The 26,490-nt window shown below is 40.3% G+C and overlaps 2 protein-coding genes across 2 annotated transcripts; both read left to right on the top strand.

The window, feature by feature from the left end:
- The first annotated feature begins 671 nt into the window (after positions 1-671).
- On the top strand, positions 672-12,941 carry mmp2 (matrix metallopeptidase 2). Its single transcript, XM_088992978.1, has 13 exons — positions 672-905; positions 989-1,215; positions 2,212-2,360; positions 3,388-3,516; positions 3,730-3,903; positions 5,445-5,618; positions 6,333-6,506; positions 6,581-6,736; positions 7,143-7,269; positions 8,960-9,096; positions 9,481-9,640; positions 9,723-9,832; positions 11,948-12,941. The coding sequence occupies exons 1-13, from the start codon at positions 771-773 to the stop codon at positions 12,049-12,051; spliced, it is 1,956 nt and encodes a 651-aa protein (XP_088849104.1). The 5' UTR covers positions 672-770; the 3' UTR covers positions 12,052-12,941.
- A 976-nt stretch (positions 12,942-13,917) lies between these two features.
- lpcat2 (lysophosphatidylcholine acyltransferase 2) lies at positions 13,918-25,785 on the top strand. Its single transcript, XM_088992980.1, has 14 exons — positions 13,918-14,183; positions 14,416-14,558; positions 17,234-17,451; positions 17,708-17,820; positions 18,375-18,435; positions 18,653-18,711; positions 18,889-18,923; positions 19,057-19,111; positions 19,983-20,065; positions 20,139-20,264; positions 20,327-20,480; positions 21,381-21,479; positions 22,299-22,440; positions 23,775-25,785. The coding sequence occupies exons 1-14, from the start codon at positions 14,073-14,075 to the stop codon at positions 23,942-23,944; spliced, it is 1,569 nt and encodes a 522-aa protein (XP_088849106.1). The 5' UTR covers positions 13,918-14,072; the 3' UTR covers positions 23,945-25,785.
- The last annotated feature ends 705 nt before the right edge of the window (positions 25,786-26,490 follow it).

Below are 26,490 nucleotides of genomic sequence, written 5' to 3'. Positions count from 1 at the left end.
CAAAGCAATATTTTGAACCATGTCATTGTCAGATTGTAACTAAATATTTACTTCTAAAAAGGCTCATCAATACACACAAGTACAAATGTGAGTCATAATGACATGTATGTATGAAATCAGATTGTAATTTATATACAGTATTGTTGAAATTTTACCGTTACAGTTACAATTATAATGCATTAACTACTTGTAAAAACAAAACAAAAGCAATTCAACACTTTTAAATGGATACTTTGTTACTTCCGGGTTGAGTGAACGCTAGTGCGTGTGGCTGCCGCTGCTCACCCGCAGACGAAATATCCTGTGACTGTCAAGTGTCCTCGAGAGTTTTGAAATGCCCCTTCTGAATGAAATGTATTATTATTATTATTATTATTATTATTATTATTATTATTATTATTATTATTATTATTATTATTATTATTATTATTATTTCAATGAGACATATTCAAATACTGAATACATCTTCCATTGGCAGGATGAAAGTATGCATAGGGCCTTATGTAGCCCTCGGGGCATACTTTACCTACCTCTGCGATCATCATGACTCCCACTTTAAGGTTTTTTTTTTCACAGCTCCAAGGCTGCGCACAAAGGAAGAAGAGAAAAAAAGTGCTTGTGTAAGCAAAAAAATGGGAATGTTGTCAGAGCTTGGGGTGAAAGGAAAAAGAAAGAAGGGGAAAAAAACTGCAGACGAGCAGAAGCAACACACACAGGAGGACCTTTGAGAAACTCAGAGCAATTTCTGAAGACATCTGCGGGCTTTAAAAATGGGTTTAGTGTCCATTTTTGTGAGTGTGTTTTTGCTTCATTTCATCCACTTTAAATCAACATTGGCTGCCCCTTCTCCTATCATCAAATTTCCTGGCGATGACACTCCCAGTACAGACAAAGAAGTTGCATTGGTAAGTTGTCTTTTAACTCTTTTTTTTTTCAATTGAAATCTTATTTTCACAAGAATTCCACCCATCCCTCACTTTTTTTGTAGCGTTACCTGAACAAGTTCTATGGGTGTCCACAAGACAGATGTAACTTGATGGTGCTCAAGGACACTTTGAAGAAAATGCAAAAGTTCTTCTCCCTGCAAGAGACCGGCGAGATTGATGCCAAGACTGTGGAGATCATGAAGAAGCCCCGTTGTGGCGTGCCAGATGTGGCCAACTACAACTTCTTCCACAGAAAACCTTTGTGGCAGAAGAAAGACATCACCTACAGGTTAGAGAGTACATGTTTGTTCATTTAAATAATATTTTGAAATGTTGAAATGTAGAATGTGAAACTTTTCAGATGGACTAGTGACAAAATTAAAACTGCAAAAATGGTGTGTGTGTGTGTGTGGGGGGGGGGGGGTCAGGGGGAGTCAGTTAATAGATGGAAGGAAAAAAAAGATATTATTTTACAAGATTATATACCAATGTAAATATGCTGACGACAGATTGAAAAATTGTCCTATTTTGAAGTTCTATTTCAAAGTGAATTGATGAAATGCTGACATGCTAGCAGTCGCTAGCTGTTTCTATGCTAAGATTTTAAAACCCCCGACAATGATGGTGAAACTGTAGTCAAATATTTAAAAATGCAATTGATAAAATGTTAACAGTCGCTATGCCAACGTAATATAAAGCCAAATGGCAACCAGAGGAACAAAAGGTCTTCTTTTATGCTAGTGATAAAGCATGCTAACATACTAGTCGTTGATATGAATACACAGAAGGATGGTAAGTATAAACATCCAAAATCACTTTCACGTGTCAGCAGCACCCAAGACATTCTTTAACACAAAAATTGTCTGTTCTAGAATCTGTTTACACATTCAAACATTCAAAGTTAGCCCTTTTCAAACTCATCAAAACCCCTACCTCCCAACTCCCACATTGACAGCTCCTCCCTCAACATTCCCAAAAAACACCCCCCCCCCCTACCAACACCAACACCCACTGGGCCATGACACTGTTTTTCTTACTAAAACAGCATTCTCACGCAGTTCTGTCAGATGTTGTGCTCAAAGGTTTACCCAAATACTTAATGGTCAGTCGTTTTATCCAGATGGGTGTTTACTATGTCCGGGATCTTCTGCTTCCAGCTGCATTTTTCGCCACATGATTGATAGCCATGTTGTTGGTTTGCACCCCACCTGCCAAATTCTTACACAATCCCCGTTCCTTTGAGGCCGCCGTTGCTTCTTGGAATGACTTGACGTTCTCTCCACAGAATCCTCGGCTATTCTCCGGATCTGGATGAGGAAGTCATCAATGATGCTTTCTTCAGTGCTTTCAAAGTGTGGAGTGATGTCACGCCGCTCTCATTCAATCGCCTCATGGACGGCGAGGCTGACATTATGATCAATTTTGGCCGTAACGGTATGTCAATGACATACACAGTCCGCGCACCGGAGTGTAAGGCGCACTCCGAATGAATGGTGGATTTTCAAACTGTTTCCATATATAAGGCGCACCAGACTATAACGCGAACCTTCAATGAATGAAAACAGTTGTCCAAATATAATATATGAATATGAATACAGTGAGACCTCAACTTACGAACTTAATTGGTTCCCAGACAGAGTGCGTAAGGCGAAAAGTGTGTATCTCAAAAAAAAAATTCCCATAGGAAGCCATTAAAATGGGAATAATCTGTTCCCGGGGTTCCATAAAATATATTTTTCAACTAAATAAGCCTTAAAACTACACACAACATACCTTATTCTATGTATAATAAATGTGCTATTGTATTGTAATGAAAGAAATACACTGCATTGTATCATAAAGTCACTTTATTTGCATTTGTGATGGTCATTGATGGCTTGATGAAATGGCGTTGGAGGTCGAAGGTCAAGCGGAATTGCTGTTTGGAAAGAGAGGCACATTACATGAGGACTGTAATTAAAGAAATAAACTGTGCTGTAAAGTTTTATTTAGCTTTTTGATGGTCGTTGATGGCTTATGGAAGGAGAGTCACCTTCCATAAGGACTGTTGGTAACTTAACCTCTGGTGCTGTTCGGTCGTGTGCTTCCGCCGAAGATCACTCGGCCAGCCGTGGTGGGTGTGTATTATGAAAATAGTGCTTATTATAAGGTTTAATTTTCAGAAATTTGGAGTTTGTAAGACGAAAAGTGTGTAAGATAAGGTGTTTGTAAGTTGAGGTATCACTGTATATGGACATCCTATTTACGACCAGTTACGACCACCTGTACTTATGACCACGACCGCCATACCCTTTTTTTGTTTTAATTCTACGCCTGGGACCGCTGCGGTGGTAGCCCAGCAACGCTGTTGAGGTCTGCAGCGTCATCTTTTGAAGAAAATCATGGTTTTGGGTGCGCCTTATACATCGGAATATATGGAAAATGTACCCCAGTGTTGTTTTATAAACTCTGTTATCAACAGAGCACGGCGATGGTTACCCATTTGATGGCAAAGATGGCCTCTTGGCTCACGCCTTCGCCCCGGGTCCAGGAATAGGCGGCGACTCCCATTTTGACGACGACGAGCAGTGGACACTGGGAGAGGGCCAAGGTAAAACATTGCCAAAGTACTACGTCTCATTTTTGGCAAAGTACAACTGACTTGCAAATAATCACAGCATCCGTTCAACGCCAACAAATTGTACAAAATATGACCTTTCTGGCTCTTCTGTGTGGATAAATCATTCACCAATTTAAGAAGCGAACGGAAGACAATAAATTCCCTTCAAGACGATTGTAATCTATTGGTTCTCTTTTTCAACAGTGGTGAAGGTGAAATTTGGCAACGCAGATGGAGAGTTCTGCAAATTCCCCTTCTCATTCCAGGGTACCGAGTACAACAGCTGCACATCTCAAGGGCGCGACGATGGCTTCTTGTGGTGCTCCACCAGTTACAACTTTGACGACGATGGCAAATATGGCTTTTGTCCTCATGAATGTAAGTCATAGGCTTGTTTTCAAGACAAAAATCATATTGGATTAACTTTGTTGCATTGTCCTGACAGAAAATATGGTAGGAGGCTTTGCCAGGAAAGCATTTTTTCCTCTTGGTTTTGTAAGGGAAATGCTGTGGATTTCTTTCCAAAGGTTTTGCCCTACTTTCGGAAATTAGTCTTTCTTAAACATCTCATTTATCTGCTTTGCTCGTTTGACAATGCCTGTCACAGCTGCAGTATGTGACGAATTGGCTTTAAAGGATGTCAACTTGAGATGGTGTAATTGGCTCCGGAGCTTTCTGTTGTCATTTTTTGGGCTAGGGTTCCATTTGGAATTTTGCTTCTTAATCTAATACAGTCACACACATTGTGAAATTTAATATTTTTATATGTCTCAAACATCATCCATCCATCCATTATCTACCGCTTAGCCGAGGTTGGGTTGTGGGGTCAGCAGCTTCAATAGGAAAGCCCAGACTTCCCTCTCCCCAGCCACTTCTTCGAGGTCTTCCTGGCGGATCCCGAGGCGTTCCCAGGCCAGCTGTGTGACATAGTCTCTTCAGCGTGTCCGAGGTTGTGCCCGGGGTCTTTTGGCAGTGGGGCGTGCCCGGAACACTTCAACTAGGAGGCGTCCAGGAGGCATCCTAATCAGATGCCCGAGCCACCTCATATAATAATAACAATATAATAATACATTTCATTTATAAGCGCCATTCAAAACTCTCAAGGTCACTTTACAGCCACAGGATATTTTTTTTTCTGTGAGTAAGCAGCGGCAGCCACACGCGCCAGCGTTCACTCAACCTGGAATAACTCAAACAGATAGAAAGCTAGCTAGCTGGCTAATAGATAACTAATAGCTATGTAGCTATTTATCTAGCTGGCTTCATGGCTATCTAGCTGGCTTCATGGCTATCTAGCTAGCTATCTAGCTGGCTATCTAGCTGGCTACATAGCTAGCTAACTATTTGCTATTTGTTAGCTATCTTGCTATCTAGCTATCTATTTGCTATCTATTAGCTATCCCACTAGCTAGCTAGCTAGCTATATTTTGCTATCTAGCTAGCTCCCTATCTAGCTATTCATCTATCTATTTGCGATATATTAGCTATCTCGCTAGCTAACTATCTAGCTAGCTATGCTGTTATACAGACACTTCCCAACATACAAACAAGATACATTCCGAACAATAGTTCATAAGTTGAACTTGTTCGTAAATCGCTTCAGTCCTATATTTTGTATAGAATGTATGTTTAAGGCTTAGTATGGCTCCTCTCAATGTGGAGGAGAAGCATCTTGGTTCTGAGACCCTCTCGGATGACTTCTCACCTTCTCTCTAAAGAAGAACCGTGTCACTTTCAAGCAGATCTGAGGCTGAAATCGCTCTTAACACACCCACATCACAAAACACATTTTCAGGATTATCTTTCAGAGATGTATGAGAATCAGCTCATTGTTGATTTTAAATGCTCAAATTACGGATGATTGTCGGTATGTTTGTGCCTTGGTAAATGCAATGATTCTCTCGACCTTTGCTTTGTAGTGCTCTTCACCTTGGGTGGAAACGCCGAGGGAGCCCCATGTAAATTTCCCTTCACCTTCCAGGGTGACAAGTACGACAGCTGCACCACCACAGGCAGAGATGACGGCTATCGCTGGTGTGCAACAACGGAGAATTATGACCAGGACAAAACTTATGGCTTCTGCCCTGAAACCGGTTGGTGGTGCTTCCTTTGGATTTATTTTTTTTACAAGACTATGAAGATTTAACTGCTCAGATGGGTGTTATACTCTCCAGGGAAGTTTCATTCGGGTTTTTCCGGTCTTGATCATGGTCTGCCAAAGGCATGTGAAAGAATTTTAATGTGCTTATTTTCCGCTTGGACTAGTCGCTCTGGTTTTAAAGTTGTGGTAGATTACCTAGTGGGATTTCCGTATGGTTAGCGCTTTCGCGTTAAAGTGAGAAGATTCTGGGTCGCAAGCTTGTTGTTTTGCTCCACAAAATAATTTATTTTAAGTTCATTGAAGACTGTACTTTGTAAATTGACGAGGAAGCGTATTAATGCGTCAATTTTATTAGTATGTCTGCCTGGCAGTTCTGTAGATCCAAGTACAAATCCCAGCTCTGGACCTTTCTCTGTTTCTTTTGTGCAGAGTCCTGCTTGTGGAGGTCATCTGCATCGCTTCTTCGGGCTTAAATTTACATTCTATAAACATGCGTGTTGCTTAAATAAAGAACATCCACATTGTTCATGTGGATGTGAATTGTTGTTTGTGTATATTGGATTGATTGGAGACCAGTGTACCATGCCTCTCATTTTCAGTCAGTTATGATAGGATCCAAGTCACCTTCAATACAAGTGGCATAAAAATAAAGGAGGCAAAAATGTCACCATACAGGGTTCAACATCTGGGATTCCTTCCTTTGCAGCTATGACAACCGTGGGAGGTAACAGCGAAGGTGGACCCTGCGTCTTCCCTTTCACCTTCTTGGGAGACACTTACGACTCCTGCACCACGGCAGGACGCAGTGATGGCAAGAAATGGTGCGGCACCACCAAAAGTTACGATGACGACCGCAAGTGGGGTTTCTGCCCAGACCAAGGTAATGACCATCGAAATGCGTATTTTATCACTGCGAGGAAAATACAGCATGTTTTTATCAATGATTGTTTGCAGGATACAGTTTATTCCTGGTGGCCGCTCATGAGTTTGGCCATGCCCTTGGATTGGAGCATTCCGAAGACCCTGGCGCACTCATGGCACCTATCTACACCTTCACCAAGGATTTCAGACTTTCTAGCGATGATATCCAGGGCATTCAGGAGCTCTATGGTAATCCTGAATTATCATACCATCAGAGATTGGTTGAATTACACCAAGGGTGTCAAATTCGTTTTTTTTTTTTTTTTGCCACGGGCCACATTGTAGTTATGGGTTCCTCTCGTTATCAATTAGAATGTTTAATCCCCTCCACATATTACATATAGAGCGCACAACGAATTAATGAATAACTAGTTTTCAAATATGAAGTCAAATATAACGACGGTTATTGTGGTTTACATGGGACAATTTGAAATTTTGGTTCAGACTTCAGCAAGCATCATGAAATTTCTCAACTTTGATTTGCTTTCGCAGGCCAAATAACATGATGTGGTTGGCCAGATTTGGCCCCCGGGCCTTGATTTTGACACCTGTGAATTACACCCAAGGAAATAACAATGGTCCCTATTATTGACAGGTGTTCCCACAGATAAGCCTCTACCTCCAACCCAGGGACCCGTGACCCCCATGGACATCTGTAAGGAGCCCGTTATTTTTGATGCTGTTGCCCAAATTCGAGGAGAGACGTTCTTCTTTAAGGACAGGTAAATGAAATGAAAGTTGTAACATTGTTTTGGATCAATACATCCCAATATGATTTTATATGCCAGAGGATTTCGGCCATTAAATACTGTACTGCTGAAGTTAGAACGACAGATCTAGTGATTCCTGTAGAGTTGTCACAAACACCCTCTTTCTGGTCCATCTCATATCCTACCTGATTCTGCTAATAGATACATGGCTAATTTGGGGATTTTAGATTGTTGTGTTTTTTGATTGACACTTTTGCTACGGTCCACTTTGCGACTTTAATCCTTTCTTGTACCGTGTAACCTGATAGTACAATAAGCTGTCTACTATGGTAACCACTGTCTCAAAACGGGTTCAAACCTTGTGATGCCCTGTTGCTAAGACTTTGTTTTTCTTCGGTTCTCTGTTTACCAGAAATGACCCCCCCCCACCCCCTCCCGTTTTTACGGACGAAAAACAGCCGGCAATGCAAATACCTATTAGGGGTGTACGTTACTTGACACGCACTAGTACGTAAGCAATTACTCATCCGGCAGTGAAATGCTGTGTTTGTGCATCAATCTTTGAAAATGTTGCTGACTCCATTTTTTTACTAGAATGTCAAAGCAAATACAAGCTTTGATGCTTACCCTCTGTAGTAGTATATCCAAACAAAATAGTGAATACTGATGAAGTGTTTCTCCTGGACAAGCTCGACTTTCAATCAAACCAGAATCAAACCAGAATCCAACTCGCAGAGTGCGCTTTTATTTCACTACACTTGGATGGATCAAATTTGTTGTCGGCCTCAAAAAACTTTGGCTCGTTGTTTGGAAATGTAGCTCTGCTGCAACATGATTCCCTGTGACTCATCATGCTTGAGGAGTCCAAGTAGATACTTCAGGTTTAACAGTCTGATAGCCAAACCATATTTTTGGTCTTGGGTGGACAGACGTTATTTTTTTATTTATTTTTTCTCATACTGAGTGACAATGGCAGCCATTATACTTATAAAGAGCTAATCTATTGCAGTCCCAAAATGTTTATTCTTCAAAGTGTAGTGAAATGACCCTTGTGTTTACACATTCTCTGGTGTAACTTTGCTACTCGTTTTATAGTCATTCCTTGTTGCAATGGGATAGTTTGTGCTTGTTTCATGCACAGTTTCTAAGGGTATTTAAAGCAATTTCTGGGTTTTATATTATGGCTGTGTCAGGAAGGGCATCTGACATACAATAAAAGCAAACATGCGAATACAACCTCTGAAGATGGAGGACACTGATTCGCTGTGGCGACCCCTGATGGGAAAAGCCGAAACGAGAAGAAGAAGACTATAAATGTATATGCAAATGAAGGACAACTTGCAGAAGGATTCAAAAACGACACAATGAAATTAGCGCTCATGGTTGGTTTTCGTCAATTTCATTGGACTCCATTGCATATCCTCTGCCTTTTCAAAACTGGGTCAGTGGTAAAGAGTTTATGAAGAAACCATCTTAGTCGTCGTTATTGCGTAGCACGATTGTGAATACAGGCAAGAAAGGTCTTGTTCCACTGGCACAGTCTCTGGTCTTAACGAAAACCAGATGGTCATGAATCACGCCTTTGTGGGCTGACTCGTCCAGTGGAGAAGTCGAACTGGCCACCCAGCCCCCTTCAAACGCCATCCTCTTAGCCCACCCCTTACGTCCTGTTTTTTTAACCTCTCCTATATCTTTGTCCCAGGTTCCTGTTCAGGTCAGTAAACTTCAGAAGCAAACCCAATGGACCAATGCTGGTGGCCACCTACTGGCCTGACTTGCCCAGCAAGATCGACGCTGTCTATGAAAACCCAGTGGAGGAGAAAACGGTCTTCTTCTCAGGTTAGATTAATAAAAGTGCTGATTGATGTTATTTGATTTATTCATGTAGTATTTATTTTTGCATCAGAGCCAAATAATTGTCGATGCTAGTTAACCACTTGGATGACTTTGCCTTTAACAGTCAGCCATCTCCATCTCCAACTGTTGATATCACATATTCCAATTTGCCCTTTTTTAGGTTGTTCAAATATTATTTGATACCACTACTCCTACTACTGCTCCCCCTACTACTAAAATGTCACTAAAATGGCCTCACTTCTTTACTTTGGAGAAATGCATTTCATTCCGTCATAGCAATTCAACAGAGGAAATCGGCTCCACCCATGTATTATTTTCATCCACTTGGCGAGTTGAATACGTGCTAACCTTATATGCATCATACAGGCAACGAGATGTGGGTGTACAAGGCTGATGAATTGGAAAGAGGCTACCCCAAGAGCATCGACAGTCTCGGTCTGCCAAGTGACCTGGAAGAGATTGACGCTGCTTTCAGCTTTAGGAAGAACAGGAAAACGTATCTCTTTGCAGGGGAGCAATTCTGGAGGTGAGAAAAAAAAATACCTGTTGAGGAACATCGATTGTGTCATTGATTTGTTCAAATAACTTTTGGTATATGTGCCTTGCAGATACGATGAAAATACAAAAACAATGGACAACGGTTTCCCCAAACTCATTGCTGAAGCTTGGAATGGCATCCCAGATGGTGTTGATGCGGCCTTCAGTCTCAGCGGGATTGGTAATTACCTATTTTTGTTGAACATTAGGTCGCTTTTTCTACGATGACGAGATCCTGTAGGATAAACTGCACCGAACCAGCACCCAGTCAGCTCCGATATCTTCAAGTCTAATGAGGAAAAATGCGACTGAAAATGTGTGGGTGGAGCTTTATCCAAGATATTGCTTTTCAAAATTAATTATATATATTGCATTCTATTTTGAGGTGATTGGATTAGATTAGTCTTTATTAGTCTCTCATTGGAGAAATTTAAATTTCACAGCAACAGTGATGAAAGCAAGAGGAAATTAATGTGATGACGCTCGAGTGAAAAAAGGCAGGACTCGAGCGACGGGTTTTGGCGAAAGGGTAGGACTCGAAATACACGACGTGACAGGCTTGGAAGGAGCAAGAGTCTTTATTGAAACATGTATCGAAAATAACAAACAGGGAAGAGTGGAGGAAGATAACTAAACAATAACAGACCTGGCAGCACGGTAGTGGTAACGGCAACATCCAAAAATACTCCGACGGAGACGGTAGTGAGCGATAGGCAGATATAGACAGAAGGCACAATCAGTAAATGACAATCAGCTGTGGGAACCCAGGTGAGTGATGATTGGAGGGGCCGTCTCCCGGGAGTGGCGGAGGAGGTGACAGGAGGGGCGGGGCGCACCCAGGATGGCAACGAGATGTGACAATGAAGAAGTAGAAAAACAAATACAGGCGCTGCTGTAAAGGCACCCACTCTTGCTACGCTATTCGCTATACGCTATACAAAAAAGACAGAGAGAGTCAGTCATTCAATCTTAAGCACTTCCTGCACCCTCTTTGTTGTATAAAGCAGTTTTAGATGAAAAATGAGATGATCAAAGCATCCTTTGCACCAGTGGATCAGAGACATCATGGTGGAATGTGCACGTCTGCTACAAGCTAAATGTTGAAAGCAAACACAGAGCTGTAGTATCCATTGACAAAAAGAGATTGTCCCACATCTCCTGTCCCACGTAAATCTGCTTCAATTCCAAGCCGTGACTGTTCCACATACGCATCGGTGCTCTGCGCTGTCGCTCCTTTCTTCTCATCGTGGGCTCCTCAAGCCATGCATCTATCCAGCCGCAGACTGTCTACTAGCACCGACCTTTCCGCTGAACAAAGCGGGGCTGTAAAAATGCTGCCCATTACAGGTGCAAAAAAGGACAATCGCCTCTGAGATGTCCAACGATGACAGTCAAATGGCACCGACATTTCTCCCAATCAAAAACAGTGCTGGCATATTCGTGCTGTCTCTTTCTGAATGGGAATATTTTTTCTCCATTGCGGCGCAGCTAAGATGTGTGGCACATTCAGCTATTCAGAGTGGGGATCTTTTTAATAAAGTGAGTCTGTGCAGGCTGGACAGAGTAGCCTCTGTTTCCAGAAAAAAAACTTTAACATATGCATGAAGGGCCCACTACATGATGGGGTAGCGTGGAGTAGTGTCATAACAGATCCATCAGAAGCCAATGTAGCCCTCAACTGTATTCTTATATCCAAGTGTAACACTGACTTTCAGAATGACAAGCCTAGGTTCACGTGTCTATCATATGATATTTCCTGCATATTCATTGACCAATTTCAGAATCTGAATCATCTTTATTGCCAAGTGTGTAGAACTGAAGGAATTTGTCTCCGGTAGTACACGCTGCACTAGTATCATCAGAGTCACTATTCAGTTATATTTTGGTGACTGTTGTAGAGAGTTAATGGCTTGGGGGAAGAAGCTGTTGAAATGTCTGCTGGATTTGGTGCGCATGGATCGGTAGCGCCTGCCTGAGGGGGGTAGCTGGAAAAGGTAGTGGGCAGGCTGCGGATGGTCCAGTAGGATGTGTGTATTGTGTATTTTTGTGATCCTTCCAAAGCTCTGATGAAAGTCTGACAGTAATTTGTTGAAATGAGGAACCTCAATTGGAGACCAAAAGTTGACAAGCTGACAATTTAGAATTTTCAATGAAGATGTTAAGCTTTTGTTGGGGGAGGACAAAGCTGGGGTAAATGGAGAAAACCCACAGTTAAACTGCCAATTTTACCAACTTGCTTGTCATGTTCGATGCTACAATAAATCCTAAAGTTTGCTCTTTTTTTCATCTTCACCAGATTACAGCTACTTCTTCAAAGGCAACCACTATTTCAAACTGGAGGACAGGAGCTTGAAGATCGTCAAGTTGGGCGAAATCACAAAGGACTGGCTCGGCTGTTGAGCACTTCAGGCTAATTCCTGTGACAAGGACGATGCCACACACTATCATTTTTGACCCGAGGCCTCTGCGGTGCATGTTTTAATCCTGCATTGGAAGCCTCCATTGGACTTTTTACTCAGTGAACTACAGCCTTTTTTTTAATGTGACATTTCATATGTCACAACGATGCACATTTACCAAATCATGTACTCTTTCTTTTTTTAATTGTTTTATTTTAAATTTGTTTTTTAATAGAGGCATCAGGTATGTCCACATTGCACCGAACGCAGTGTTTTGAGCGGGCTGTGAGATTCGCTTGTTGTAAACAGCATAAGGAGTCCACGTTTAGCTGAAATGAAGCTAATTCGTGTAAAGTAGTTTGATCAGAAATGTATCCATTTAACTGTAGTTGATGTGCTTTTGGTTGTGCAATACTTAAAATGACGTTTGCACGATCTCTGTGACCGAATATGGTGCTTTAGAAACATTCTTGGGAAAATGTACACAGTGGAGTGTCAAAACTAAAGGAAACACTTACACAAATGTAGTTGTGATCTTTTGACCTTCATTTGTATGTATGTGCATTTTTGTATTCTGTTTAATATCTGATGCGGGGGAATTTCCAGGAGTAAATCATCGTTTTCCTTTTGGTTAGCACTTTGTAAGAACTTTGTTGTTTTAGTTTGGTATGAAGGGCTTGAAGGCACAGGTTGCCTCTTTTGGTCATGTTGATTTGCTGCATGATGAAATCATGACAAGAGGACCCCAGTAGTATTGCAAAAAAAACAACCTATTTCTGTTTGTTTTTCCCTCAATTTGTAAGTACAGTTGTGGTTTCTCGTCTTGGTTGCCATGCTTGTGCACTTTGTTACTGACAGTAATAAAAATGGTATTGTAAGGTAATAATGTGAGACGACTGTGAGTGGCATATGAATTCAACTGAATAGAAAACAACAATGATGTGAAGTACAAGATATTGCCCCGGCCAGCAACGCTTTCCCCAAGTTCACAAAGCTAATTTCTCCATCCATCCAATTTATAGACTGATTTATCCTCATTAGGGTCGCGGGGGGTGCTGAAGCCCATCTTAGCCGTCTTGGGGCACTGGGCGGGGGACACCCTGAATTGCTAGCCAATTGTAGGGCACACAGAGGCAAAACCATCCAGCCTGCCATGCATGTTTTTGGAATCTGGGAAGAAGCCGGAAGACCCGGAGAAAAACCGGAAAAACAGATAGGGAGGCTGGACAGGGTCTTGAACTCACGACCTCTGCAGTATAATAAAGGAAAGGACAGAGTGAAAAACTTGTGCATACTATTGATCAGACCATTTTGTCCTGGATATTTTGGACATTTTTTTAATGTAAAACCGCGCCACCTTGTGGAAATTCTATTACAATCCAGTAATGTACTAGCACAGTACAGGAAAATCAATGCAATCCTTTCTTGGCTATTGCAGTGTATTAGAATTGGAATTTAGTGCGAGTGTGTGTGTGCGTGTGTGTGTGTGTGTGTGTGTGTGTGTGTGTGTGTGTGTGTGTGTGTGTGTGTGTGTGTGTGTGTGTGTGTGTGTGTGTGTGTGTGTGTGTGAGAAAGAGAGAGGCAGAGACAGCGAGAGAGACTGTACTCTGCTTTATATATCTATAATACAATATAAAATATATATATACGTATACGTATATATATATATATATATATATATATATATATATATATATATATATATATATATATATATATATATATATATATATATATATATATATATATATATATATATATATTAGGTTAACACAATGACAATGTGGCAAAACTCACTATTTTGAATGAAAGCACCTGTCAAGTCTTTCCAATCGAACGGTGAAGCAAGGGAGGCGGAGCTTGATCTGGGTCACTTCCGGGATGGCTTCGGCTGTCTGTTTTGCTAGCATGACCGCTGCGCCTTCCACTGTGAAGGAAGAATACAGAAAAGGATAGAGGAAGTGAAATGATAACATGAAGCTGCTGCTGTAACTGCATCCTTCGTCGATTTCCTGCCTCGCGATGCCGTCTCCGCGCGTCTTCGCCCTGCCAAGGCAGCAGTCTCTTCTCCTGCCCGCCGTCATTAACCCATTTGTGCAGGACACCGAACTCTCCAAGGCCACCATACTCAAAGTGAGTCACAATGGCGCATTAATATCAATGCATAGAAGGGATAAATATGTGCGATTAGGCGCACCTTGCCCCGGCCTCTGCATATGTCATCTGCTCTGCAATGTGCTGTGCTGCAAGAACAATACGAGCCATTATGTACTGCTACCTACTGATCTGCCATTTGGCGCGTGGAAGGAATGTAAACATGGATTGTGTGTTTTCCTGACATTACAATAACTACACGTATGTTCAGTGTGTCCTCCAAGGAATTTTCCTGGTTCCTCTTCGAGCCATCCTTATCTCGTTGGTCTTGATGGTGACCTGGCCAGTGGCTGTCATCATCACCTTTAAACATCCTCTCAAAGGAGCAGTAGCACCAATGACAGGATGGAGGAGGTAAGCTTTCTAATTGATGTTCCTCAAAGGGAGGAAAAACACGACTTTCACTTTCAAATGGAATGTGTTCATCAAAACCGTAGCTCATTTTACTCATTCGGCATTTCCCATTGAAATATAATTCACTGATTCACTGCCAGACTATGTGGAAAAATGTTTTCACTGTTCCTCAAAGGGAGGAAAAGCACGACTTTCACCTTCAAATGGAATTTGTTTAACAAAACCGTAGCTCATTTTACTCAGTGGGCATTTCCCATTGAAATATAATTCACTCATTTACTGTCAGACTATGCAAAAATGTTTTCACTGCAGTGCCAGGGCTTTAGTCATTGTTACTTGAATTCCAGGATCCACAGAATATTGAGTTTTAGGACTACATAAACATTCATATGCAGCATTATTTCATCAGAAAAAAAGGTAATTCCTAAATGATATCAGTCTGGAGTTATATGAGCTTGAAATGAGGGTGGCTGTCCACAATGCAATACAATACATACATATTTGTTTATATAGTGCTTTAACAACAGCTGAAGCTTGAACAAAGTGATAATATGGAGAAAAAATTTGGATTGCAAATTTCCCCATTGCGGGACGAATAAAGGTATTCTGATTCTGATTCTGAAAAAGGAAATGCTGCTCCCTTGTGTAAAGAAACAAACATTGCCAGAGGCCATTGCGAGAAGCCATTCACCGGAGTTTCCGCTATTTCTGTCAATTTGTAGTCAATTTATGGCTTTCCCAACATGTGTTTCAAATGTCCACCATTTCGTTGCAAGCAAACCTGTACTTTTACACACTCCTCTTTCGGGAGAAAACATTGCTGCAGTGAGGGGACTCAGTAGGACACATCTTTTTGGGTCACTTTCTCGAAAGAGGAGTGTGTAAAAGTGATTGACAACTTTGTCACACGAGTACAGGTTTACTTGCAACAAAATGGTGGACATTTGGAACACATCTCGGGAAAGCCATAAATTCACTAAATATTGACAGAAATAGCTGAAACTCTGGTGAATGGTCTTCCATGAACTGAATAATGTGTGGTTGTAATTTGAAATACATAGCTTTTTAATCAAAGCCACATTTGAAATTTTCATGGGTACACATAATTTTGGGTCACCCTGTAAAAGATGCGAACAACAATTTACATATACACATCCATTCCATGGCTGACTGGAATCAATTTCATATTACACACACACACATATACACAAGTCATGCAAGTGTACAGTACAACTATAGCACCAGCAACTCAGATCAATTTCAATTACATTGAAACAGACACCAGATGCATTTTCTAGGCCGGACATCCTGTTCAGAATATGGGAAAGCGGAATCTATCCCGCTTGACTTTAAGAAAAGGCAGACAACAGTAACCCCCTGGGCTGGGCTTATGAGCTGTCACTGTAGAGACAGACAACCCCTTTACCGCCCACACATTCATACCAGCACTGAATGGGAAGTGAATGCTTGCTTTTTACACGGAAGTTTGGGGAGTTAACCATTACACCATCACAGATAGCACAAACAATAAGGATGATTTCTTCCTGAAGTTCTGTCATTTGTTTAAACGTTTTTGTCATGTTTTTTAATTAACACAAAAATACATGCCAAAGTGAAACACATTTGTTGAGTTAGTCCTTGGAATATATAACCACATCTTTGTCATATGGTCATATAAAATGCAAAGGTTTTGCAATGGTGGTGTGGAGGTGCTGTGCTGTAATCATATCATTGTGTACTCCATTGTCTGTCCTGTGAGCGTGGCTGTCCTGCAGCATGTTCTCGGATCTGTGTTCAAAAAAACAAAAATGCCCGTCAGCCAAAGCCGCGTATTGTCAAAACAAATAGATATTGACATTGTTTGTGTGTAGTGCTGTGTTTTTTTAGATCATATCTCCAACAGTAACGTTACTTCGACTCGCTTCCCATAACACATCACACAGACAGTGAGTACCATTAACTGTTGTGCTTTAATTCCACCATTATGTGACAAATTAATTGCTCAAATCAAAATGAGTGTCTGCTGTCTGGATAGTTGCGAAACGGGACGACTTCAGCAATGAGGAAGTCAGTGGCGGAAGTTGATAATGGTTGCAGCCAAACGTTTTTGCAATCATAACTGCAAAGACCTCAAGCCAAAGAGTCTGACCAAGTGGCAGGATATGAGTTTTTAAATCAACCTAAAATACATCACTATTTTTACAATGAGATCAAGAAACTAAAGATAATATCTATCTATCCATCTATCCATTGCCCGGCTGGCAAGTTGGCTATCTATCTTTCTATCTATCTAGCTAGTTGTCTGGTCAACTAGCTAGCTCGTTGTCTGGTCTATCTAGCTAATCTATCTAGCTATAGCTATTGAGCTATCTATCTAGTTAGTTATCAATGTATTTATTTATATATGTATTTATTTATTTATTTACCAAATTATTTCTCAATGTATTTATCAATTTAGTTATTTATTTATTTTTGATGGCGAGAGATGTATTATCACCACAACACAGCACAAGGGAACTACAATAGAAATTGTTCGGTGATACTGGTTGATTCCCAACTTGTTCTAATTTGACTACCCACCACTCTTCACTCATTGGAATTGATACCAAAAAAATCCCTTATGGGCTCAACCAATGCTGAGTATGTACACATGTCTAACAACGTACCATCTGCAGGCTCATGTGTCAGAGTGTGATGGCTGCCCTGGGGAGAGCCTACTACTTCTGTATGGGCTTCCGGGTGGTGGTCAAGGGCAAACAGGTGGGCAGTATCGAAGCCCCCATCCTGGCCGTGGCCCCCCACTCCACATTCTTTGATGGAATCGTGTGCATCGTGGCGGGCCTACCCTCCACTGTGTCCCGTGTGGAGAACTTGGCCACGCCAATATTTGGCAGTAAGACTTTTTATTTTAATTTATTTTATCTGTTCGTTCATTCAACCATTTTATGAGAGAAGGAAACATTTTTGTCAGACATTTTTTAGGTGGTGATAAGATAAAACATTTCTATCTTATTGCTCACATTTTTGAATTAAACATAAATCATTGTACCAAATTTCGAAGGTTATTTTAGATCATTCCTGCTTCACTGGACTCTGTGTTTTGATTTATTTATATATTTGTGATTTTAATTTTACATTTGTCCTCTCAGGGTTTGTACGCTGTCTCCAACCAGTACTGGTGTCCAGAAAAGACCCCGACTCAAGGAAGAACACCATCCAGGAGATTGTTGGCAGAGCCAAGTCGAGAGGCCGATGGCCACAGGTACATATTTAAAAAAAGAAAAAGGAAAATAAACACATAGCTAGATATCTAACCTTGTGACCTTGAGACTTTTGAATGGCGCGTATAAATTAAATGTATTATTATTAGAATTACAATAATAATAATTATTATTAGCTATCGCTTAGCTAACTAGCTATTGGTTATGTATTAGCTACCTAGCTAGCTAGCTATGAAGCTAGCTTTTATTAGCTATATGGCTATCTTGCTGGATTGTTATCTAGCTTTCTATTGACTAGCTAGCTAGCTTTCTATTGACTAGCTAGTTAGCTTTCTATTGACTAGCTAGCTAACTTTCTATTGACTAGCTAGCTCACTTTCTATCAATTTGAGTTATTTCTAAGTTGACTAAGTGACTGTAAAGTGACCGTGAGAGTTTTGAAAGGTGCTTATAAATGAAATGTATTAGTATTATTACATAAATAAACAACCGCTTGTTACTTAATAACATTTATTTCAGAGTTGATTTTCAAGATTTTCTCCTGTCTTGAAACCAGTTTTTATAACATTTTTTTCTTAACCGCTTTATTCTTCAGGTTTTGATATTTCCTGAGGGGACATGTACAAATCGCTCTTGTCTCATCACATTCAAACAAGGTAAAGTATGAAAAGCCATCCATCCATCCTTTTTCTCGTATTTGTTTGGTGACTCAGCTCACATTAACATAGTTTGTCGGCAGCAATATTGGTCAAGTCGTGAATTATGACTATACAGGGAACATTTTTTCACTTTTTCAAAGTAAAAGATGAGGCACGAAAAAATATCTCCAGGAATCATCACTTTTTTTTTGTTTGCTTCCACTCTGTCCTATAGGTGCGTTTATTCCAGGCGTACCCGTGCAGCCTGTAATTCTGAGATATCCTAATAAAATAGTAAGTTTTTATATTCACAATGAATATACGCAAAGATGTCTCTCTTGAACTCATTGCTTGAATTTGATTTCCTATGATTTAGCATGTGCACCTAGCAACATGGCAACTGAACAAACTGGATACGTCCTTTCCATGCGCATCAAATGTGTGCTTTTTTTCCCATATCCTTCTATCCAGGACACGGTAACATGGACTTGGCAAGGTTTCAGTTCGTAAGTGTGCTCATTCTAAGAATTGATCTTTCCTTCACCGATTAACACAACCAAACAGATTAAATGGCTGCCTTATTTTTCTGTTTTAATATGTTTACATGTCAACATGCGTGCTTAATAAAATTGTTTGTAGGAGGACCCTGCTACTTCTAACGCTGTGTCAGCTCTACACCACCGTGGAGATTGAGGTAACCTGCTAACATGCTAACATCTTTTTGATGGGTTAATGTGGTTTATTGAAGGTTTTTGAAATAACAGAATTGCTGTATAATGCTTAGAAGTCAATACATCACGCACTTCTTTAACTCATCCACTGCCATTCCCGAACTTATTTGGGAATTGAAAAGCATGCAGTGGAGCGCTATTCCCCAATTTTGTTTTTTGTTTTTCTTTTTGCGGGGGGCGGGAGGTGGGGGTGCGTTTCAAGCATCCCACGAGAGGGCAGTATTTACATTTTGTTCAGCTACCCCCACTTTCGATACAGATAATCTCTATATCCAAATAAGCTCGGAATAATTTTTTTCTGGTGTGGCTCCAACTTGAAGTCAAAAGAACAAAAAATATCTAAATAACAAATATGTCACCACAAAGACACATAGTCATTCATTCTGAAGCACTTGTTGTACCCTCTTTGTGACATGAAGCAGTTCTAGATGAAATAGGAGAGGATCAAGGCAGTGGATCAGGGACGTCATGGTGGAATGTGCACGTTTACTACAAGCTAAATGTTGGAAGCAAACATAAGCTATATGTATGTATTGCATTGTATTTTGGACTACCACCGTGGAGTGGACACATATATTTGCACATCGTCTGGCAGTGATTGAGTTAAAAACATGAGACTGTTCTTTAAAAAAAGTTTGGCGCATGCTCAATGGCCACGTTGGTAGTTATAAATTGGCATTGGGTAGTTTAAACTTTAAAACCACGCTCCCACACACTCTAATAACATTGAAAAATATTTAAATAACCAATACGTTGATATAAACACGCAATCGACCGCCGCCAAAATGGCTGCCGGATGGCCACGATGTGACCTTCCTCATATTGTTTCTTTAGTTTCTACCACCTCACATCCCCACAGAGGAGGAGAAGAAAACTCCCGCTTTACTCGCCAGCAAAGTTAGAGACATCATGGCCAAGTGAGTAACGGAAACGCATGCGAAGTGTCAAACCTGGCTTTTCTGTGTACGATGCTCTCCATTTCACCTACAGAGCCTTGGGTGTTCCCGTGACGGACCACACGTATGAAGATTGTCGACTGATGATCTCTGCCGGCGAATTGACGCTGCCAATGGAGGCCGGCCTGGTTGAATTCACCAAAATCAGTCGCAAACTCAAGTAGGACAGATAATAATTTGGCTTTAAGATGACGTGATACGAACCCGCTGTCTCTTCTTTAGTATCAAATGGGACAATGTGAGGAAGGAGTTGGACTGTTTCGCCGCCATGGCCACTTCCTGTAAAGGCGGACGTATCAGCATCAAGGAGTTTGCCAGTTTCCTCAAACTCCCCATCAACCCTGCCCTGGAGGAACTCTTTGCACTCTTTGACCGGGTACAACAACACACGTTTTTACTTATCTAAACACACAGTTCACTTCGAATCCATCCTGATATATATATTTTTTTATTGTTTGTAGCAGGGGTGTCAAATTCATTTTTTTGCCGCGGGCCACATTGTAGTTATGGTTTCCTCTCGAGGGCCGTTATGAATTTGGGGAACCTATTAGAATGTTTAAATCCCTTCAAATATTACATATAGAGCACACAGCAAATTAATGAATAACTCATTTTCAAATCTGAAGTCAAGAATAATGACTTTTATTGTGGTTGACATCCAAAAATATGAAATTTTGGCTCAGATTTTAGCAATCATCATGGAATTTAACAAGTTTGATTTGCTTTCGCGGGCCGAAAAAAAATGATGTGGCGGGCCGGATTTGGCACGCGGGCCTTGACTTTGGTTTATAGGATAATCAGGATTTTAAAAACTTCAAAATACAGTACGAACGCTTGAGCTCAGAAGTTTTCGCCTTACGAACATAAAATTCGCGGGAATATAATCTTGGCATACAAATTTGTTTTCGGTGGACGAACCAAACCACACAGCGCCACGGTGGCTAGCCGACTAGTTTTCGGCCGATGAACACAAAACCACACGGTCGAACAGCGCCACGGTGGCTGGCGGACTAGTTTTCCACACTTCCTTTGAGTGCAGACGTGGTTTGCTATCAAGTGGAGTACATTTGCTATTATGGGATCGAAAAAGACCCCACCACATGCTACTGTTAAGCCAAAGAGGAAACAAAAGAAAATTACGGTCAAGCAGAAGAAGGTGATTATCGAAAAACACGAACGATTTGTGTAACTTAGCGTCCCAGTACCAGTACGCTAAGTCGACCACTGCTATGTGTGGCTAAGGGTGTTTCTGTGTTTCTGTTCATCTCTTGCCCAGAATGGCGATGGCACCATCGATTTCAGAGAGTACGTCATCGGTGTGACCATTTTGTGTCGACCTGCTAACACGGAAGATGTGCTGCGTCTGGCTTTCCGGGTAAGTTCACTTTGCAGTTCTGAAATGACTAATTAATGCCATTGATGAAAAGGTTTCTTCAGCCGTCATCTGTACTTCTTTGAAGGTGTCGGACATTAAGGTTGGGGGGAGCAGAGGACTACTGATTACTTATGATGAGTACTTATTTTGTCCTGTCTGATTCTGTTCTCTGACTGGCCGTGATTGCCCCATTCACTCGGGTATCAGCTCATTATCATGACTAAGCCTACCTGGTAACGAGCTAAGAAGTCTGTTGTAAGCACCATCCAAATTGAACCTCACAGAGATCGCTTATCAACCAGCACAATTTTAGTTTACTGACGAAGCTTTTCGGATGAGGAGCGAAACGTCCCTCACCTTCAAAGAAGTACAGATGACGGTAAAATAATATAATAATATAATAAAAAAGTAAAATATTTGAATAGCATAGATTTAGCGTTATGCCAGACTTGGCTTTTTTAAGATTTGTTTATTTTTATTTTTTCTCGATTTGAGTAAGGCTAAAAGGTGCGTGTGTGGCTCTGCTATGAAATGGAAGCAGACGACTACATTCAGAGACATTTGGATAATGTCACTGTAATAATTTGTGTCTGTTGCTGAGCGCTATGGGAGTCCTGGAGTCGGTCTCAAAGTCAATTTCCCCCGACCAGGACAACAAATGTGGTTTTGAAAAAGAACTGGAATAAAGGGGGGGAAAATGCTTTAAAAAACCTATGACAAAGTTTTACTTTCAAGGTCACCTTTCACCAGCAAAACTTTGTGGTATGTTTATGTCCAACAAATACAGGTTTATCATCCAAATATTTTTTCTTGTTTTAGCTGTTTGACACCGACGAAGATGAAAAAATCACCCGTGAGGAGTTCACAGCATTGCTGCGCTCCGCACTGGGAGTCTCCGATCTCAACATGGTCAAACTGTTCAAGGAAATTGACGCAGACGGCTCTGGTTTTATCACCTTCAGTGAGTTTAAAGCTTTTTGACACATTTATTTGTCCTTTTCATGCCTTTCAAATGTATAGTAGTGCTTTGAGATACAAGGTGAATTCATTCCATGACCATGTGCATGACTCAAAACACTCAAGCCAAGTCATGCGGATCAAACCTTTAAAGATGGAGGACACTGATTTGCTGTGGCGACCCCTTGAAGGGAAAACCCGAAAGAAAAGAAGGAGTAATAATAATAATAATAATTACAACAATAATAATAATCATCATAATCATAATCATAATCTTTTTCTTTCGGCTTTTCCCCTTCTAGGGGTTGCCACAGCGAATTGGTGTCAATAATCATAATAATCATAATAATCATAATCATAATTATAGTTATAATAATAACGATAATAATAATAATAATAATAATAATAATAATAATAATACATTCGATTTATAAGCACCTTTTAAAACACTCAAGGACACGAGACACAATCGAACAGTCTCGAAACTAACTGACTCAACAAACTGCAGTATTATTAGTTATGTTTTGTTTTAGACTTACATTGTCTGTTTACCCGTGTTATTGCACCGTTTGTATTCAAATATCCGTTGGCGGTGAAAGCATCAGAAAATTGCGACATTTCTCCAGTTTTTTTGGGGGGTATTTTTGTGGCATGTTTTATGGGGAAACAAATCTAATCTTCCTGAGGTGTTAATGTCGGTGTGAATGGTTGTTTTTCTGGCATTGACTCCAAACTAAGTGAGAAGAAGGAGGATAGAAAATGGATGACTGGCAATTCTTCGGGTGAATACTTCCCCCCCCAAAGAAAAAAACACATACAGTAAAGTCTCGTTATATCGATATTGGATATATCGATACTCCCGGTTATATCGATACTATTTCTATGCACGCACGGAGAAAATTACATGCAAACAGGGTCGGATATATCGATAGTCCCGGTTATATCGATATTTTTTCGGACTCCCTTGAATATCAATATAACGAGACTTTACTGTATTTTGTTCGAGCCTACAAAACCAAAGCCACAACTGGAACTATCTCTACAACCATTTTAGAAGCTATCTGAAAGGAATTTCACTAAAAAATGCAATAAAAGAAGACAGCACATTATTGTAGGTTTAATGCAAAAACAATTATTTCTTTCATCTATTCCTGTTATAAAAAGGAAAAAAAAATATGTTGGGTCCACTTGAATATGAAGTTCATTAAACACAAAGAAAAAAGAAGTCCTCTATCAAGACCACCTATGTCCAGCAGGTGGCAGCATTGTCCACCTAAATCCAATTTTCCAGTCTACACGGAATTATTAAAAATATTCCATGTATTGGGGATCCCTCAGGTGAATTTCAAGCTTTTGCCACAACGCATCCTGAGTACGCCAAGCTCTTCACTACTTATCTGGAGCTTCAGAGGTATCAGGCCATCCAGGAAGCAACGCCCGGGGACCTGGAGCTAAGTGGTTCTGGAGAGAATCAGGAAGACAGCACCTCGGACAAAAAGGATGACTAATTTCATCTGCCGTCTTCTCACTCCCATTTTGTCATCGCAGCCATGTCTTATGTCACTTGCCTTTTTTATGGACATTTTTAAAATGTTTTTTTTTTTTCCCTCTTCGGGCTTTGTCGTGCCTTATGGGGCAGGCATTCATTTTGTAGATTTTGGAGCACCTGTCATAGTTACAGTTTGGTCACACCGCACTCGCTTTTTTGTACTTTTATGTGCCCCTTGTTGAATTTGTACAGGCACATAAATATGAAAATTATGGTACTTTACTCTCCGAAATGTATCCACTGATCCCACTTGGTAACAAGAAAGTTAGGAGAGATCTATTTCGTGACACGAAAAAAAAAGAGTCAAGAACTTATGGTAGAACTCGCTTGATAATGGAGTTTTTGTGCAGTTTTTGAGTGATATCGTTTATCTAACTAGTATTATGGTAAAAGCGGTGTAAATATTACGGAAGAGGTTTAGGGCCACTGAAGAAAAAAAAAATAAAGTTGTTAAGATTCTGACTTTTTTTCTCAAAATTCTGACTTGAAAGTGAGAATTCTGACTTTATTCTCAGAATTCTGACATTAAAGTGAGAATACTGACTTTAAAGTCAGAAATTTGAGATTTAAGTAAGATTTCTGACTTTGTATAGTTAAAACTATAGCTGTACGAACGTCACAAAGTCTGAATTCTGACTTTAATCTCAGAATTCTGACTTTAAAGTCATAATTCTCACTTTAAAGTCATTCAGAGAATAAAGTCAGAATTATCACTTTAAATTCAGAGATCTAACTTTAAATAAAGTGAGAAATATCACTTTAAAGTCAGAATTCTCACTTTAAAGTCAGAATTCTGAGAATAAAGTCAGAATTCTGAGAATAAAGTGAGAATATTGGCAACCTTATTTTTTTATTCAGTGGCCCTAATCATCTTCCGTAAACTATAGATTAAATAAATTTGATTTTAATTTCGTAAAATGTTGCACTGAAAGTATAGTGGGGGGACGGGGTGCAAACAATAGCATAGGTTGCATCACAATAAATAAATAGAAAATAATTACATAAAATATCTAGATATATAAAACATCAAGCCAAATGGTGTGTGCCGTTGCCATGTTCACCCCCAAAAGACAAACATTCTGTTTTCAGTGTTTCTCAACTACTAATTATTGTGCTTTGACTTGCTGTGTGCATTATACTTCGTGTGCTTTCCACCTCGTGTGACTTTCTTTGCCACGCTAACACTTTTGTTTTTTTCGTAGAGTGTGCCGGTGTAATTAGCATACAGTTCGCTTTATTAGAATTCCAAGCAAGCAGATGTTGTCGGCGTTATGTGTGTACTCAGGGATGTGGACTTTTTGTCAAACAGCTGTATAATGAGCAGGAGATTTTGCTTTGCATGTTCTGTCTATTTGCATCCCAACTCGATATGCTGAGGCAGCACAAAAATCGACGCCAGCGCAAATAAAATAGGGCAATTTGTGAGCAAAAAAAAAGCGAAAACAGTGTATTCCAGAGAGCGTTCATACAAACAAGCAGTTTTGTTTGTTGTTTTGTCGACTCTGCGAATTATGAAAGTCAAACAAGAAAATGTGTGTAATATTATTTAGCACTGAAAAAAAAGGTTTATTTTATAATGAGGCACCGACGACTTACTATGTCATTCTCTGAGTCGCCACCTGGTGGCAGTAATCTTATGGAAATGTTTTTACCTTCCAAAAATGGTTTCCCCCCCTTTCCCCTATCCAAACCTCACATGCAGCATGTTGATACTGTACTTTGAACATTTCAATGAACTTTATTCCATGAACGTTACTGCAAATGTTTGTACACTGAACACAAATAAATGGGCAATTGTGACGTGTTGCTGTGATTGAACTAAAAATAAAAAACGCCAACTTTGTGTCACAATTATTCTTTTTGTTTTACTCATTCACTGCCAGATGATCTGCAAAAGTGTGTCCACTCCAGTGGCAGTGTTTTTGTCATTGTCACTCAAATTGCAGGACCCACAGAATATTGAGTTTTAGGACTACATAAACATTCAATACGGCGTTAGAAACTTTAGACTCTCTTCTTCCATCAGAAAAAAACGAAGTTAATTCCTAAGTCATTTGGGTCTGGAGTTATATGAGCTTGAATTGGGGGCGGCCATCCAAAACACAATGCAATACATGCATATTGTTTTATATCGCGCTTTAACAACAGCTGAAGCTAGAACAAAGCGCGGACATAGAAAAAGGGGAAATGCTGCCCCCTCGTGGAATGGCAAAAACATTGCCAGAGGGCTGACCAGCGCTTTATCGGCAGTTCCAGCAAGGAAAACAAAACCCCGAATAAATTTGGAAATGACAGCGAATGACTTAAAGGACAACCGACGCCCATGGACAAGTTGTGTCCATAATTTGTAAAATCACTTCAAATTACTTCTACTAAACGTATGTTAAAAAGATTCCACCGCATCTAGCTATATTTTACGTTTTGAGACTCGCGCTGAATATTCCGGAAGTCTTGTTTTCGAGTTGATGACGATTCCTGACGTCATCTCACGGAGGGAACTCCCCT

Source organism: Hippocampus bargibanti, linkage group LG03, assembly GCF_051943395.1.
Source record: "Hippocampus bargibanti isolate YZ-2025 linkage group LG03, ASM5194339v1, whole genome shotgun sequence".
In the NCBI taxonomy this organism is placed as follows: domain Eukaryota; kingdom Metazoa; phylum Chordata; class Actinopteri; order Syngnathiformes; family Syngnathidae; genus Hippocampus; species Hippocampus bargibanti.
This window is presented reverse-complemented; position numbering and strand designations above follow the sequence as displayed.